The sequence below is a fragment of the Babylonia areolata genome, chromosome 18 (genome assembly GCF_041734735.1).
Source record: "Babylonia areolata isolate BAREFJ2019XMU chromosome 18, ASM4173473v1, whole genome shotgun sequence".
In the NCBI taxonomy this organism is placed as follows: Eukaryota; Metazoa; Mollusca; class Gastropoda; order Neogastropoda; family Buccinidae; genus Babylonia; species Babylonia areolata.
The window spans coordinates 71,023,674-71,036,173 of NC_134893.1; the positions used below are offsets into that span (position 1 = coordinate 71,023,674).

Consider the following 12,500-nt stretch of genomic DNA (forward strand, 5'->3'; position numbering starts at 1 on the left):
TTCAATTGTTGTTGATGTCCAGTTGTAATTATTGTTGTTGTCCAGTTGTAATTGTTGTTGTCAAGTTGTTATTGCCGCGATTGTTGTCCAGTTGTTATTGTTGTCCCGCTGTTGTTGTTGTTTTATTGTTGTCCAGTCGTCATTATTGTTGTTGTCAAGTTGTTATTGTTGCGATTGTTGTCCAGTCGTAATGTGAGCGCTTTCTACACATACACGCATGCGCGGGGACACACACACACACACACACACACACACACACACACACACACACACATATAAGTATGAAGGTTTGGCACTTTGTCAATATTTGTGATTGTATATGTGTGCGCGCGCGCGTGCGTGTAGAAAGCGCTCTCATACGCTGCAACCTTCTCTTATCTACTGATTTTTTTGTTGTTTTGTTTTTGGTCATTATTATGCTTGGAAAAAAATCCAAAAACAAAACAACAAAAAAACCTTTCTCGATGACTTACCCCCACCACCCTCTCTCCTCTACCCTCCCCCCCCCCTCACCCCCCCAACAGAAAGATCATCATCCTGGTGGTGCCTATCGTGTGCGGGGTGCTAGTCCTTGGCCTGCTGTTGACCCTGTTCGGCTACTACTGCCAGAAACGGGCCAAGTCCAAGGAGAAGACGGCCGAACTGACCGCTAGAATGACCGGCTTTGACGAGACGGAGGTGGGTGTAAAAAGTATAGGGGGCTGGTTGAACGGGGAGGGGGGGGGGGGGTAGCGTCGGTGTGGTTTGACTTGTGTGTATGGTTTTTGAGGAGTGTGTGTGTGTGTGTGTGTTCTTGTTTTGTATTGGTGGGTTTTTTTCCTACAAGCAAATGGGTTCCATAAAGACTTCAATATATATTCAGAAATGAAAACCTGTCACGTTGCTTAGGAATTTTTCACGGCGATAAAGAAAAAAAATATTAATGTCAAAGCCATTGATTTTACCTTTAAGGCAAAACGTTCTGATGAATCTAGTTAAGTTTTCGATTTAATATATGTTGTTTTTTTAACTCCACCATTCCCCGACTGGGGTCACAGATTAATCACAAAATGATGAAATTTTGACAAATTGTGTGTGTGAGTGTGTGTGTGTGTGTGTGATTGCCTGCGTATATGTGTGCGCGCGTGTGTGCGTGTGCGTGCGTGCTTGCGCGTGTGTGCGTGTGTGTGCATGTGTGTATCCAGCCTGTGACGCCGACCAACGCCCAGCCAGACCTGGCCAAACTGAGGCTGATCAAGGAGTCTGAGTTACGGAAAGGAGGCATCATTGGTTCTGGGGCGTTCGGCACTGTCTACAAGGTAAGTCAACACTCAGCTTATATCACAGATTGACATTAGTTTACTGTTGGGCCAACAGCAAAGTGAGAGCTGTATTGTCAATGGTTTCTCCATTGCAGTGGGAAATCATTTACAACTTAGTCTTTTGTGAAAGAGTATGATTCTCAAACTAGGAGGAAAAATTGCACTGGCTCTTAGTGCTGCATCCTTTGGGGGTTAGTTGGCCTTTGGGAACCATCCCAACCCCGACTGTCCTAAAACCCTCTTGGCCGAGAGAGTGGGGATGTGACTTGGGCAAGACACTCTCCACTATAATCAAATTATAACCCAGATAGTCGGGACAGCAGTTATCTCCTCTGCTGTTCTGATGGTCATAGTCGAACACGACTGACTGTCATACGCAAGGTATGTAGGTTGTATGACTGACGTGTGCTGTGGTCAGATGGCTAGAGCGCTGGGTTCTCGCCAAAGTTTCACGCCAGCTGAGAGTGAGGAAGACAAGGCTGATCCCACAGACTGTGGACCCGCACAGCCGGACATTCATGTGCACACCGCTCCGAGCTATCACTCTGTCTGCTGAACCTCTGACGCTTCACCGCTCTGGACGCGAAGTGCGCAAACCAGGGCATCTGGATGATTTTGTCCTTGGCTTTGTCCACTGAGATATGGATACCCATCAGTCAACACCATAAACGTTATAAAGATCCCCATAGTGTTTCAACTTTTTTTTCTTTTTTTTTTTAACGGGGGAGGGGGGGGGGAGGAGGAGAAAAAAAAGACAGTGACAGTTACAGTTTTGTTGGGGTTTTTTTGGTTTGCCTTTGTGAGATTCCAATGTTTCAGTGACTATAAGTTACAGTTCCTTTATTTGCCTTGTGAGGTTCCAAATTTTCAACGGTTGTTGACTGTTCATGTCAGTTTCGATACCTTATGTTATTTTTGGGGAGTTAATTTGGAAAATTTGGACCTTATTAGACACTTGTCTTATAATGCCAGAAAGAGCAAGGTGCAGAATAAAAGTATCTACAAAATCATTCGAATTCCTGCGTTATTATAAGGGAGCGTGGCTCATGCAAGCAATTAAGACAAGCAGCAATTACAACAGCAACTGCGACGCAAACACCACAGTTTCGTTTCCAGAGTTCGACCTCCCCCGTCGCTTTATGATTTCGCGTTTCAGGGCTTTACTATGGACCCGTGACTTCTGACTCGCATTCTGACTGTCACTGATTTTGATTTCTCTGTTCAGGGATTCTGGATCCCGGAGGGCGAGAACGTGAAGATCCCTGTGGCCATCAAGGTCCTTCAGGACGGTACCACGCCCAATCAGAACAAGGAACTGCTGGAAGAGGTATGTGTGGCCACATGTTTGGGTCAGTCGAACATCATTGTGTGTTGTTTTAAATTCTGTGCTTGTGTGTGTGTGTGTGTGTGTGTGTGTGTGTGTGTGTGTGTGTGTGTGTGTGAGAATTTCCGTTGGTCCATTTGAAGAAGGGTATCGTATCACACAGCATCGCATCGGATCGTATCACATCGTAGCGCATCATATCGCATTGCATACAAAGCAATACAATACAATACAATACAATACAATACAATGTATCTTTATCAACCATTTCCTCACCAGTCAATTTAGAGTTCAAAATTTCCTTTGTGCTACACAATCCGATTGGAAATTACATGTGCATCGTATTGTAACCACCTCTGCATTTTCCCTGTGTGTGTGTGTGTGTGTGTGCCCCTCCAGGCCCGAGTGATGGCCTCAGTGGAGCACGCCTGCTGCATCCGCATCCTGGCGGTGTGCATGTCGGCCCAGATGATGCTCATCACGCAGCTGATGCCGCTGGGCTGCCTGCTGGACTACGTGCGCAAGAACAAGGAGCACATCGGCTCCAAGGTGCTGCTCAACTGGTGCACGCAGATCGCCAAGGGCATGGGCTACCTGGAGGAGAGGGGTATCGTGCACAGGGACCTGGCTGCAAGGAACGTGTTGGGTCAGTTTTTGGGGGGGTGGGGTGGTGGTTGGGGGGATGTCCCAGTCAGGGCTGCAGTATCCGAGTGGTTGATTAACTCATTCCACTCCAGGTGCGAATTAACTCGTTATAATGATTACTTCCTCTGTGGACCAAGTACGAGTTTTCTCGTACCAACACGCCATTCTCATTTCGTTCATTCTTGCTTGGTACCGTTGCCATTTTAAACTGACCCGTTTACGGATTCCGGAAGCATGAAAACGAAGCTTTGTTGGACCAGTTAAATCCACAATTCTCCAGCGATTTTCGCTGTTTTAGTGAACCATACTGTTGTTGTTTTTTTGTCTGCGGTGGTCTCATGTAGTGCTGGTCCGTGGGAGTTGTAGCAGGCATGCAGCTGCGGTGTATAATGAGTTAAGAGATAAAGCGTTTTGGGACTTTCAGTCTGAGGGTCCAGTTTTGGGTTCTAGACGGGGTGCAGTAGCCCAGTGGTTAATCATTTGATTCATAAAGAGTTTTGGATTTTCAGTCTGAGGGTCCCGGGTTCGACAAACCCCCCTTCACATGAAAGTGGTGAAGGGTTGAAGAAAGTTTGTGGATGGGGTGGGGGAGGGTGGGTGATGGAGGATTTAGGTATGAGAAGAGTGGATGGGTGTGAGAAGGGTTATTGTCTACGTGTTATACATAATATATATATATATATATATATATATATATATATTATCTTTTTTATAGATAATGTGAGTGTGTGTGTGCGTGCATGTGTTTGTGTGTGTGTGAGAGAGAGAGACCCTGCGTGCTCGCGCATGACTGTGTTTATATGTGATTGTGTGTGTTCAATTTGATTTGTCTATTCACAAATTTTGATATTGTATCTTAAAAAAATAAATAAATAAAAACGGCAACAAAGAAGTGTTCATCTTCATCAATCAACTAAACAGTGACAAAATGGTCTGAATATGAAAACATAATGATTAATAATACAGTTTTCCTGGAATAAAAAGAAGGAAAAAAAAACATTATTCAAAAAGTATATCACAACGAAACCACTGGAATTTCCAGAAAAGACTGAAAAATCAATGCATTAACAACAATGTGTGTGTGTGTGTGTCCACCAAACTGCATACGTTTGATTTTGTTTTGTTTTATGGAGTGTGGACCCAGTAATTAAATGGTTGTGGACTGCAGTGTTTGAAACGAAACAGCAAAACACACGAAAACAATGCTTATCTGCTAGTAATTCTCGAAACTAACGAAAAAGAAACACACGCACGAAATTAATGCTTATCCATGAGGAATTCTCGAAAGTAACAAACAGTTTGTCTGGTCTTGCCCTTGCCCAGTTCAAACACCGACACAGGTGAAGATCACAGACTTCGGACTGGCCAAACTGTTGGACTACAACGAGGAGGAGTACCGTGCTGGAGGCGGGAAGGTAACGACATCGCTTCCCTCCCTTTGATTGATTTTCAAAGTTGCTGTTTTGTTTTGTTGCAGTTTTCGTCTTTTATGTATAAGCGTTTTATTTAGTATGGCCTTGAAAGGCTAGAGAACCTTTAAGCTGTTGATATTGAATTAAGAGGCGGGGATGTTTAAAAACAATCGATACAGTTGTTTTTTGTTGTTGTTTTTTCCGATAGTTATACGTTTTGAATTGGAGAAAACAGATTAATTTACAGACGTTTTTGTTGCGGTAACAAATGTCCACCCCACGCCCCCCCTCCCTGCCTCACCCATCGACCCCTCCTTTCTCCCACGAGCCAAGGGAGGTAACAGAGCTGTGAACATCAACAGGCTGCTGTGCAAAGGGGGCATTAACTCCCTTTAGACCAAGCGGAAGATCAAAAAAGCGATGATTGACGGGCTCGCTCTGGAGAGACCGAACGTAAAGAGAGTCATTCGACAGTCAAATGTCGGCGTTTTCTCTCTCCGTCTCTGTCACTCTCTGTCTGTCTGTCTGTCTCTTTGTCTCTCTCCCCCCTCCCCTCTCTCTCTCTCCCCCACCCTTTTCTCTCCCTCTTCCCCCCTTCTCTTTCTCCTCCCCCCATTCCCCCCTTTCTCTCCCCCCCTTATTCTCCCCACCTCTCTCTCCCCCCCTTTCTCTCCCCCCTTCCCCCCTCTCTCTTTCTCCCTCCCGCCTCTTTCTCGACACAGAAAATCCACCCGATTGATCGTGTCTGTTTCAAAAACAAATTCAATACATTTTTCGTTTAGTTTTACTTCTTCTTTTATTTATTTCTTTAAAAAGGAAAACAAGGAGAGAGTTATTTTGGAGCAAGCCTATAATAAAAATGTCACTTTTTCTGCGATTGGGAGGAAACTGTCAACAACAACAACAAAAATAGAAGCGTTTATATGAAATGTTATTAAGGATGGTTGTGAAATCGTTTATATTTTCATGTGCGTTTTAGAGGGTGGTTTTGTTGCTGCTGCTGCTGCTGCTGGTGTTGTTTGTTTGTTTTAAATCAAAGAATCACCATAATTTTTTGTTTTATTATGACTCTTTCCCCACTTTTAGAAATGTAAGAAATGATGATCAGCAATTCTTTATTTTTATGACTGTGTCATTTTAAAGGAATCTTTTCCATTTTTTATTTTGTTTTTGATTGTTTGTTTTGTTTGTACCTTTGTGTTTGAAGTAGTTATAACGGTGAGAATCGCAATATGTACCGTCGTTTGTTTTGTTGTTGTTGTTGTTTTTTCTCGTGTCGAGATAAAGTAATGCTTATGACGACGATGATGGTGATGATGGTGCTGGTGATGGTGGTTGGGGGTGTAATGATGATGGGATAAAAGATACTACAAAAAAAACCCAACAATTATCGTGTATGTGCGTGTGTTTGTATGTGCGTGCTTGCGTGTGTGTGTGTGTGTGTGTGTGTGCGTGCGTGCGTTGACAGATGCCGATCAAGTGGCTGGCATTGGAGTGCATCCAGCACAGAATCTTCACGCACAAGAGTGACGTGTGGAGTTTCGGTAAGAAGACAACTGTGCACTATGTGTGTGTGTGTGTGTGTGTGTGTGCTGCGAACAGTGTGCACGTGCATGGCGTGATAACTTGCCTGTCTCCCACTCTGTGTCTCTTTTTATTATTTTTTTTATTATTAACTCTTTCACTGCCACGTTTCTGTGTGAATAAACACTTCCCCAGCTCCAAATATTTTAGATAGGATGCTCTCAATCACAGGTTTCAGTTCACGTTAAAGCAACACTATGGACATGTTTCAGTTCGTGTTAAAACAACACAATGGACTTGTTTCAGTTCGTGTCAAAACAGCACAATTGACATGTTTCAGTTCATGTTAAAACAACACTATGGACATGTTTCAGTTCGTGTTAAAACAACACTATGGACATGTTTCAGTTCGTGTTAAACCGACACAATGGACATGTTTCACTTCATATTAGAACAACACAATGGACTGGTTTCAGCTCGTGTTATTACGACACAATGTCAGTTCGTATTAAAACAACACAATGGACTTGTTTCAGTTCATGTTAAAACAACACAATGGACTGTTTCAGTTCATGTTAAAACGACACAATGAACTTGTTTCAGTTCGTGTTAAAACGACACAATGGACTTGTTTCAGTTCATGTTAAAACAACACAGTGGACGTGTTTCAGTTCATGTTAAAGCAACACAATAAACTTGTTTCAGTTCATGTTAGAACAACACAATGACTTGTTTCAGTTCATGTTAAAACAACACAATGAACTTGTTTCAGTTCATGTTAAAACAACACAGTGGACGTGTTTCAGTTCATGTTAAAGCAACACAATAAACTTGTTTCAGTTCATGTTAGAACAACACAATGACTTGTTCCCTTCAAACTAGGTCAGGGAGCGAAGGTTAGTCATTGTTTTCTACTGGTGAGGAAACTGGCTGCAGCCGTAAAGCTTTGTTACAGTGTGAAAGATTTGATGGCGGTGAAGGAGTTAATACCAAGTGTGGTAGTGACATTATAGTTCTCTACATTATTTTTTTTTAATGCACCAGTTGAGAATGAGATTGACACAAACGATTTCTATTGAATGAATGAATCAATATTGATTGATAAATGAAGGAATGAATATTTAGATAAATAAATGAATGTATGTACAAATAAATGAATAGACAAATAATTAAATAAATAAATATGACCAACCATGATCTCTCTCTCTCTCTCTCTCTCTCTCTCTCTCTCTCTCTTTCTCTCTCCCTCTCTCTCAACACATACATCTCTAACAAATACACACACAGTGTTTGTTTTTTTCTTTTTAACCAGATGTGCTGCAGTGTATGATAATGATAAATGAATGTGTCTATCCACACACGCTTTTTTGACGCCCTCCTTGGAAAAACACGCCACAGAAACCGAAAGTGAAAGTTGCTGTGTGGAAAAACAAAAAACAACAGGCCACAGAAACCGAAAGTGAAAGTTGCTGTCGTTACTGTGAAACAGGGGTGACGGCTTGGGAGCTGTTCACGTACGGCCAGAAGCCATACGACAGCATACGTGCCCGGGACGTGCCCGGACTGCTGGAGAAGGGAGAGAGGCTGCCCCAGCCCTCCATCTGCACCATCGACGTCTACATGATCATGATCAAATGTCAGTGTGACCTGTGTCGGCTGTTTTGTTGTTGTGTGTGTGTGTGTGTGGAGGAGGATGGGAGGGGGGAGCATGCGGGTGGTGGGATGGGTTGTATTTGTTCTTTGGTGGGGTTTTGTTGTTGTTGTTGTTGTTGTTGTAGACAACTGGCAGACAGATACAGACTGGCGTGTGAGCACACACACACTGACACACACAGACACAGACACGCACGCACGCGCGCGCTCTTGTGTAAACACACACACACGCAAACACATACGCGCGTGTATCTCTCTTTCTCTCTCTCTCTCTCTCTCTCTCTATATATATATATATATATATATATATATATATATATATAATCTGTATCTAGATAAATACATTCATAGATTGTTACATTCATACACACAGATACACATGTCACCGCACGCACGCGCGCACACACGCGCGCGCGCGCGCGAGTATATTGATACAGATGGACACAGACAGACAATCTGATAGATCGATGGATAGATAAATATACAGATACATACATCGAGAGATGCAGAGGTGGATAGATAGATAACTGTACATTACTTACTCTGTGTGTGTGTGTGTGTGCGTGTGTGTGTGTGTCTTTGTCCGTCTACATCTCTCTCTCTCTCTCTCTCTCTCTCTCTCTCTCTCTCATATATACATATATGTATATGTGTGTGTCTGTCTGTCTATGTATCTGGCTGGCTGTCTGTGTACATATTCAGATGATGAAACGTATTTCTTTAAATGTTTTGATTCCTTACGTAAGACCTAAAAACGAACTATTCTCCGTGATGGTTATAACTAAATACTGTCGCTGTCACCTCCCCCACACCCCCTCCCACCCACTCCCTGCAGGCTGGATGCTGGATGCTGAAAGCAGACCCAACTTCAAGGAACTGGCCGAGGAGTTTGCCAAGATGGCGCGGGACCCTGGTCGCTACCTGGTTGTGCAGGTAAAACATCCCACGTTTGTAGTGGGGCTGGATATGTATATGTATGTTTCTTGTTGCTGTCGTCGTCGTTGTTGTTGTTGTTGTTTCTTGTACTTTTTTCCCTGACTTTCTCTTCTCCTCACCTTTAAGACCAAAAACAAAAAAGAAAAAAAGGCAAAGCAAAACAAAATAAAAACAAAAAAACGTAGGTATATGAATCTTGTTGCTGTTGTTGTTGTTGCTTCATATACTTCTTCTTCCCTCTCTTTTTCTCACAGAAAGAAAAGGAAAAGAGAAAGAAAAATGTGCAGGTGTAACTTAACAAGTGTGGCAATCAACATTATGATTTCTAAGTTCTTTACTTATCTTTAACATGATTATGATCTTTTTGTGCGAAAGGCAAAGCTAGAACATGTGCAGGTGTAACTTAACAAGTGTGGCAATCAACATTATGATTTCTAAGTTCTTTACTTATCTTTAACATGATTATGATCTTTTTGTGCGAAAGGCAAAGCCAAAGAAAAACGGAAAGCGCAGGAATACCTAAACAGTTGTGGTAATCAACATTATGATTTTAAGAGTTCTTTTACTTATTTTCTAACATGAGTATGGTTTTGGTGGTAAGGATGATTAACTGTTAAGTGGCATTGCCCCCCTTTTATTCAGAGGATGAGTGTGAATGTTTGACACAGAAAAAAACAGTGCAGCTATCCAAATGAAAAAAAAGATTGGTTGAACATTGTTTTATATAAATAATTGGTAATTATGCCCGGTTCCCTAAGATTTCGTGAACAGTGATTATGATGGAAGAGTATTTTGTAGTTTTTGAGAAGGTAGATAGGTAGATAGATAGATAGATAGATAGATAGAATATGCTTTTTTAATGTTAGATAGATGTGCTCTTTGTTGATGTGCACTCATCTACATAGGTAAGTGTAAGCAACCGTGTCTTCTTTATCGACGTGGAAGAAGAGAGGGAAGACAAGAGAAGATAATTGTTACAATGGTGTGACCATCCTGTGCATTCCCTCCCTTTCTCCCACAACGCGCCACTACCTCCCTCCCACCCCTCACCCCAACCAACCCCCCAACCCCCAACACTTATTTCTGTCTGCTTTGGCGTGTGTTATAGCACCCACCCACCCAGTTTATTGTTAGTCATCCCTTTTGATGTCTAGATCTTTCTTCGTTTGTTTAACTCGTTTTTGTTTTGTTTTTCCTCCTTCGAATTGTGTAATAGCCAGAATTATTTTCTGTTTGTCTGTCTGTCTGCCTGCCTCTCTCTTTGTGTGTCTCTGTGTCTCTCTCTGTCTCTTTCTCTCTGTGTCTGTCTCTGTGTCTCTGTCTCTGTGTCTCTCTTTATCCCTGTCTCTCTTTATCCCTGTCTCTGTCTCTCTCTCTCTCTCTCTCTCTCTCTCTCTCTCTCTCTGTCTCTGTCTCTCTCTCTCTCTCTCTCTCTCTGTGTGTGTGTGTGTGTGTGTGTGTGTGTGTGTGTGTGTGTGTGTGTTCCTGTTATTCATCCATTTGTGTACTTATCTATAGTCATCCAGCTTGCCTGCTTGTTTGATTGTTTATTTGTTTGTTTATTTATGTTAACGATGGCTTTGGCTTGAGGGCTGTTGTCATCCATACTGTCTATACTATTTACTACCACTACCACTATTACTACTACTACTACTACCACTACTATTGTTCGTTGGAGAGCAACGGGACATTGTTTGGATTAAGCGTTTCTATTATTTTTATATTATTTGGCTAGATAGTTACTTAGTTAGTTAGTTAGATAGTTAAATTTGTTTGTTGTTCTTTTTTTTTTTTTTTTGGTTAAGATTCAACTTTTTTTTCCTTTTATTTTATTTTTTTTATTTTGCAGAAGGGGTGGGTGAAAAACAGAAGAATACATAATATTCTCAGTCTAATTACATATTTCTAATACATTTTTTTATTCGTCGCAGCATATTTGAGGAAGCGATAGGATCTGTCCAAATTTTCGCACACAAAAAAGAAAAAAAAGTTCAGACATTTTTAACTATCCCTTTATCTTTAAAGCAATAATAAGTTGGGTTTTTTTTTTAGAAAATCAAGACAATAATGACAACAATAATCATTAGATGAGAGGTATGTTGGAATTAGAGGTGTGCACCATATCATGATAACAACAACAGTGATAATCAAAATAATGATAATTATCATCATATAGAGGAGGGGAACGGGACACATAACAGCAAAAATGTATAGAATTAAGTTTATAACTACTGTAACAATATCAAACCAGTTATCGATGATTCATTAATAATCAAATGAACGGGAGGTTTGCGCAAAAAAAGGTATCTTTGCTAACAATGTAAAAATCAGTTAGGATGATTCTATTAACGGTATGTGTCCACATTATTATATATACCTATTATTTAAACCTATACTTGTCGTTGCATCTTGATTGATATTGATAATGAATGAAATACTGTTAACCCCCCACCCCCATCACACCTTTTATATATATATATATGTATATATAGATCCAGTTTAGGAATCTGTACAGTAATTGTTACTCTTTTTAGTGGATTGTTTTTCATAAGAGCATATATTTTGGTTGTAGCTGTTTAGTTGTTTTTTAACAACAACAAAATTTAAGTACATAGATAAATAGATAAAGAATTGACTAAATAACGAAATAAAAAATAAATCGAGAAAGTTTATGCGACGTCGTATTGGTCGTGGTTCCAGGCCAGACAAACCACAAAGCACACTTTTATGCATGGCAGGGAGATGTGTTCAAGAAAATCCCTGACGAAAATTATCGTGGATCTGACCTTGACCTTGTCCCAATCGATGCTGTCAACACGGTGGGCGAGGTAGTGGCACCCGGTTACTGCCCCTTGGTTTTCTTTCTGACTTGTGCATGCTCTCCCCTCTTCTTTTTTTTTTTCTTTTTTTTTCTAAATGTCGTCACTGAGTCACGTGGTGGTCGTCTCACTCCCTATACGCAGCATGCGCTGTAGAGAAAATGTATATAATAAGATAATAAAAAATGAAATAGAACAATAATTAATGGAAACATCTGCATGTTATTGTCATGTAGAAGCTTTTTGTTTTTTTTTCTTTTTCCACTTGGCACGGCAATAATGTTCGGTGTTTTAATTTTTGCCAGCATGATTTGCGGGTTTGTTTGGTGTTTTTTTCACTCTCTCTCTCTCTCTCTCTCTCTCTCTCTCTCTCTCTGAGGTATTCGCTTAACAGTTAGTGTTCTAATATGCACCTCCAGCTGTACAGCTAAAGACATTAGACATCTCAGTGTTCAGTGTACTTTGACGGATATAGGAACTGAAAAAAAAAAAAAAAAAAGTTCCAAAACCTTGCGTGGATGTCAGACTAAAAACAAATGTATATCAAACATGGTGATAGTGACCCAGGCTTCAAATAAAAGGAGTTAATTGATGCTTCGAGAAGAATGTAAGAGGCTGATCTTTCGACTAATCTGTGTGTGTGTGTGTGTGTGTGCGCGCGCGTGCGTGCGTGCGTACACACACACACACACATTCGGTCACTTACTTACACGCACCCACACGCACAAGACTCATGCTGGATGCAATGCATGCTGAGTCAACAAGTGGTGATCTCGTGTTTATCTTTGTACTTTTTTTTTTTCTCGGTTGTGTCTGCACCCTCTGTATCTGTATCTGATCACGTAATCAGTTAACAACTTTATCTTCACTAGGGTTGATAGTGCTT

General features: G+C 41.2%; 1 protein-coding gene across 1 annotated transcript in view; it reads left to right on the forward strand.

The window, feature by feature from the left end:
- The window catches only part of LOC143293039 (epidermal growth factor receptor-like), a 293,667-nt gene that overhangs the window by 272,260 nt on the left and 8,907 nt on the right, over positions 1–12,500 (forward strand). The window contains exons 17-25 of the mRNA XM_076603865.1: positions 525–678; positions 1,185–1,298; positions 2,527–2,628; positions 3,025–3,271; positions 4,594–4,685; positions 6,151–6,226; positions 7,696–7,842; positions 8,695–8,792; positions 11,534–11,623. Coding sequence (XP_076459980.1) covers positions 525–678; positions 1,185–1,298; positions 2,527–2,628; positions 3,025–3,271; positions 4,594–4,685; positions 6,151–6,226; positions 7,696–7,842; positions 8,695–8,792; positions 11,534–11,623 — 1,120 coding nt within the window. The remainder of the gene's footprint in view (positions 1–524; positions 679–1,184; positions 1,299–2,526; positions 2,629–3,024; positions 3,272–4,593; positions 4,686–6,150; positions 6,227–7,695; positions 7,843–8,694; positions 8,793–11,533; positions 11,624–12,500) is intronic.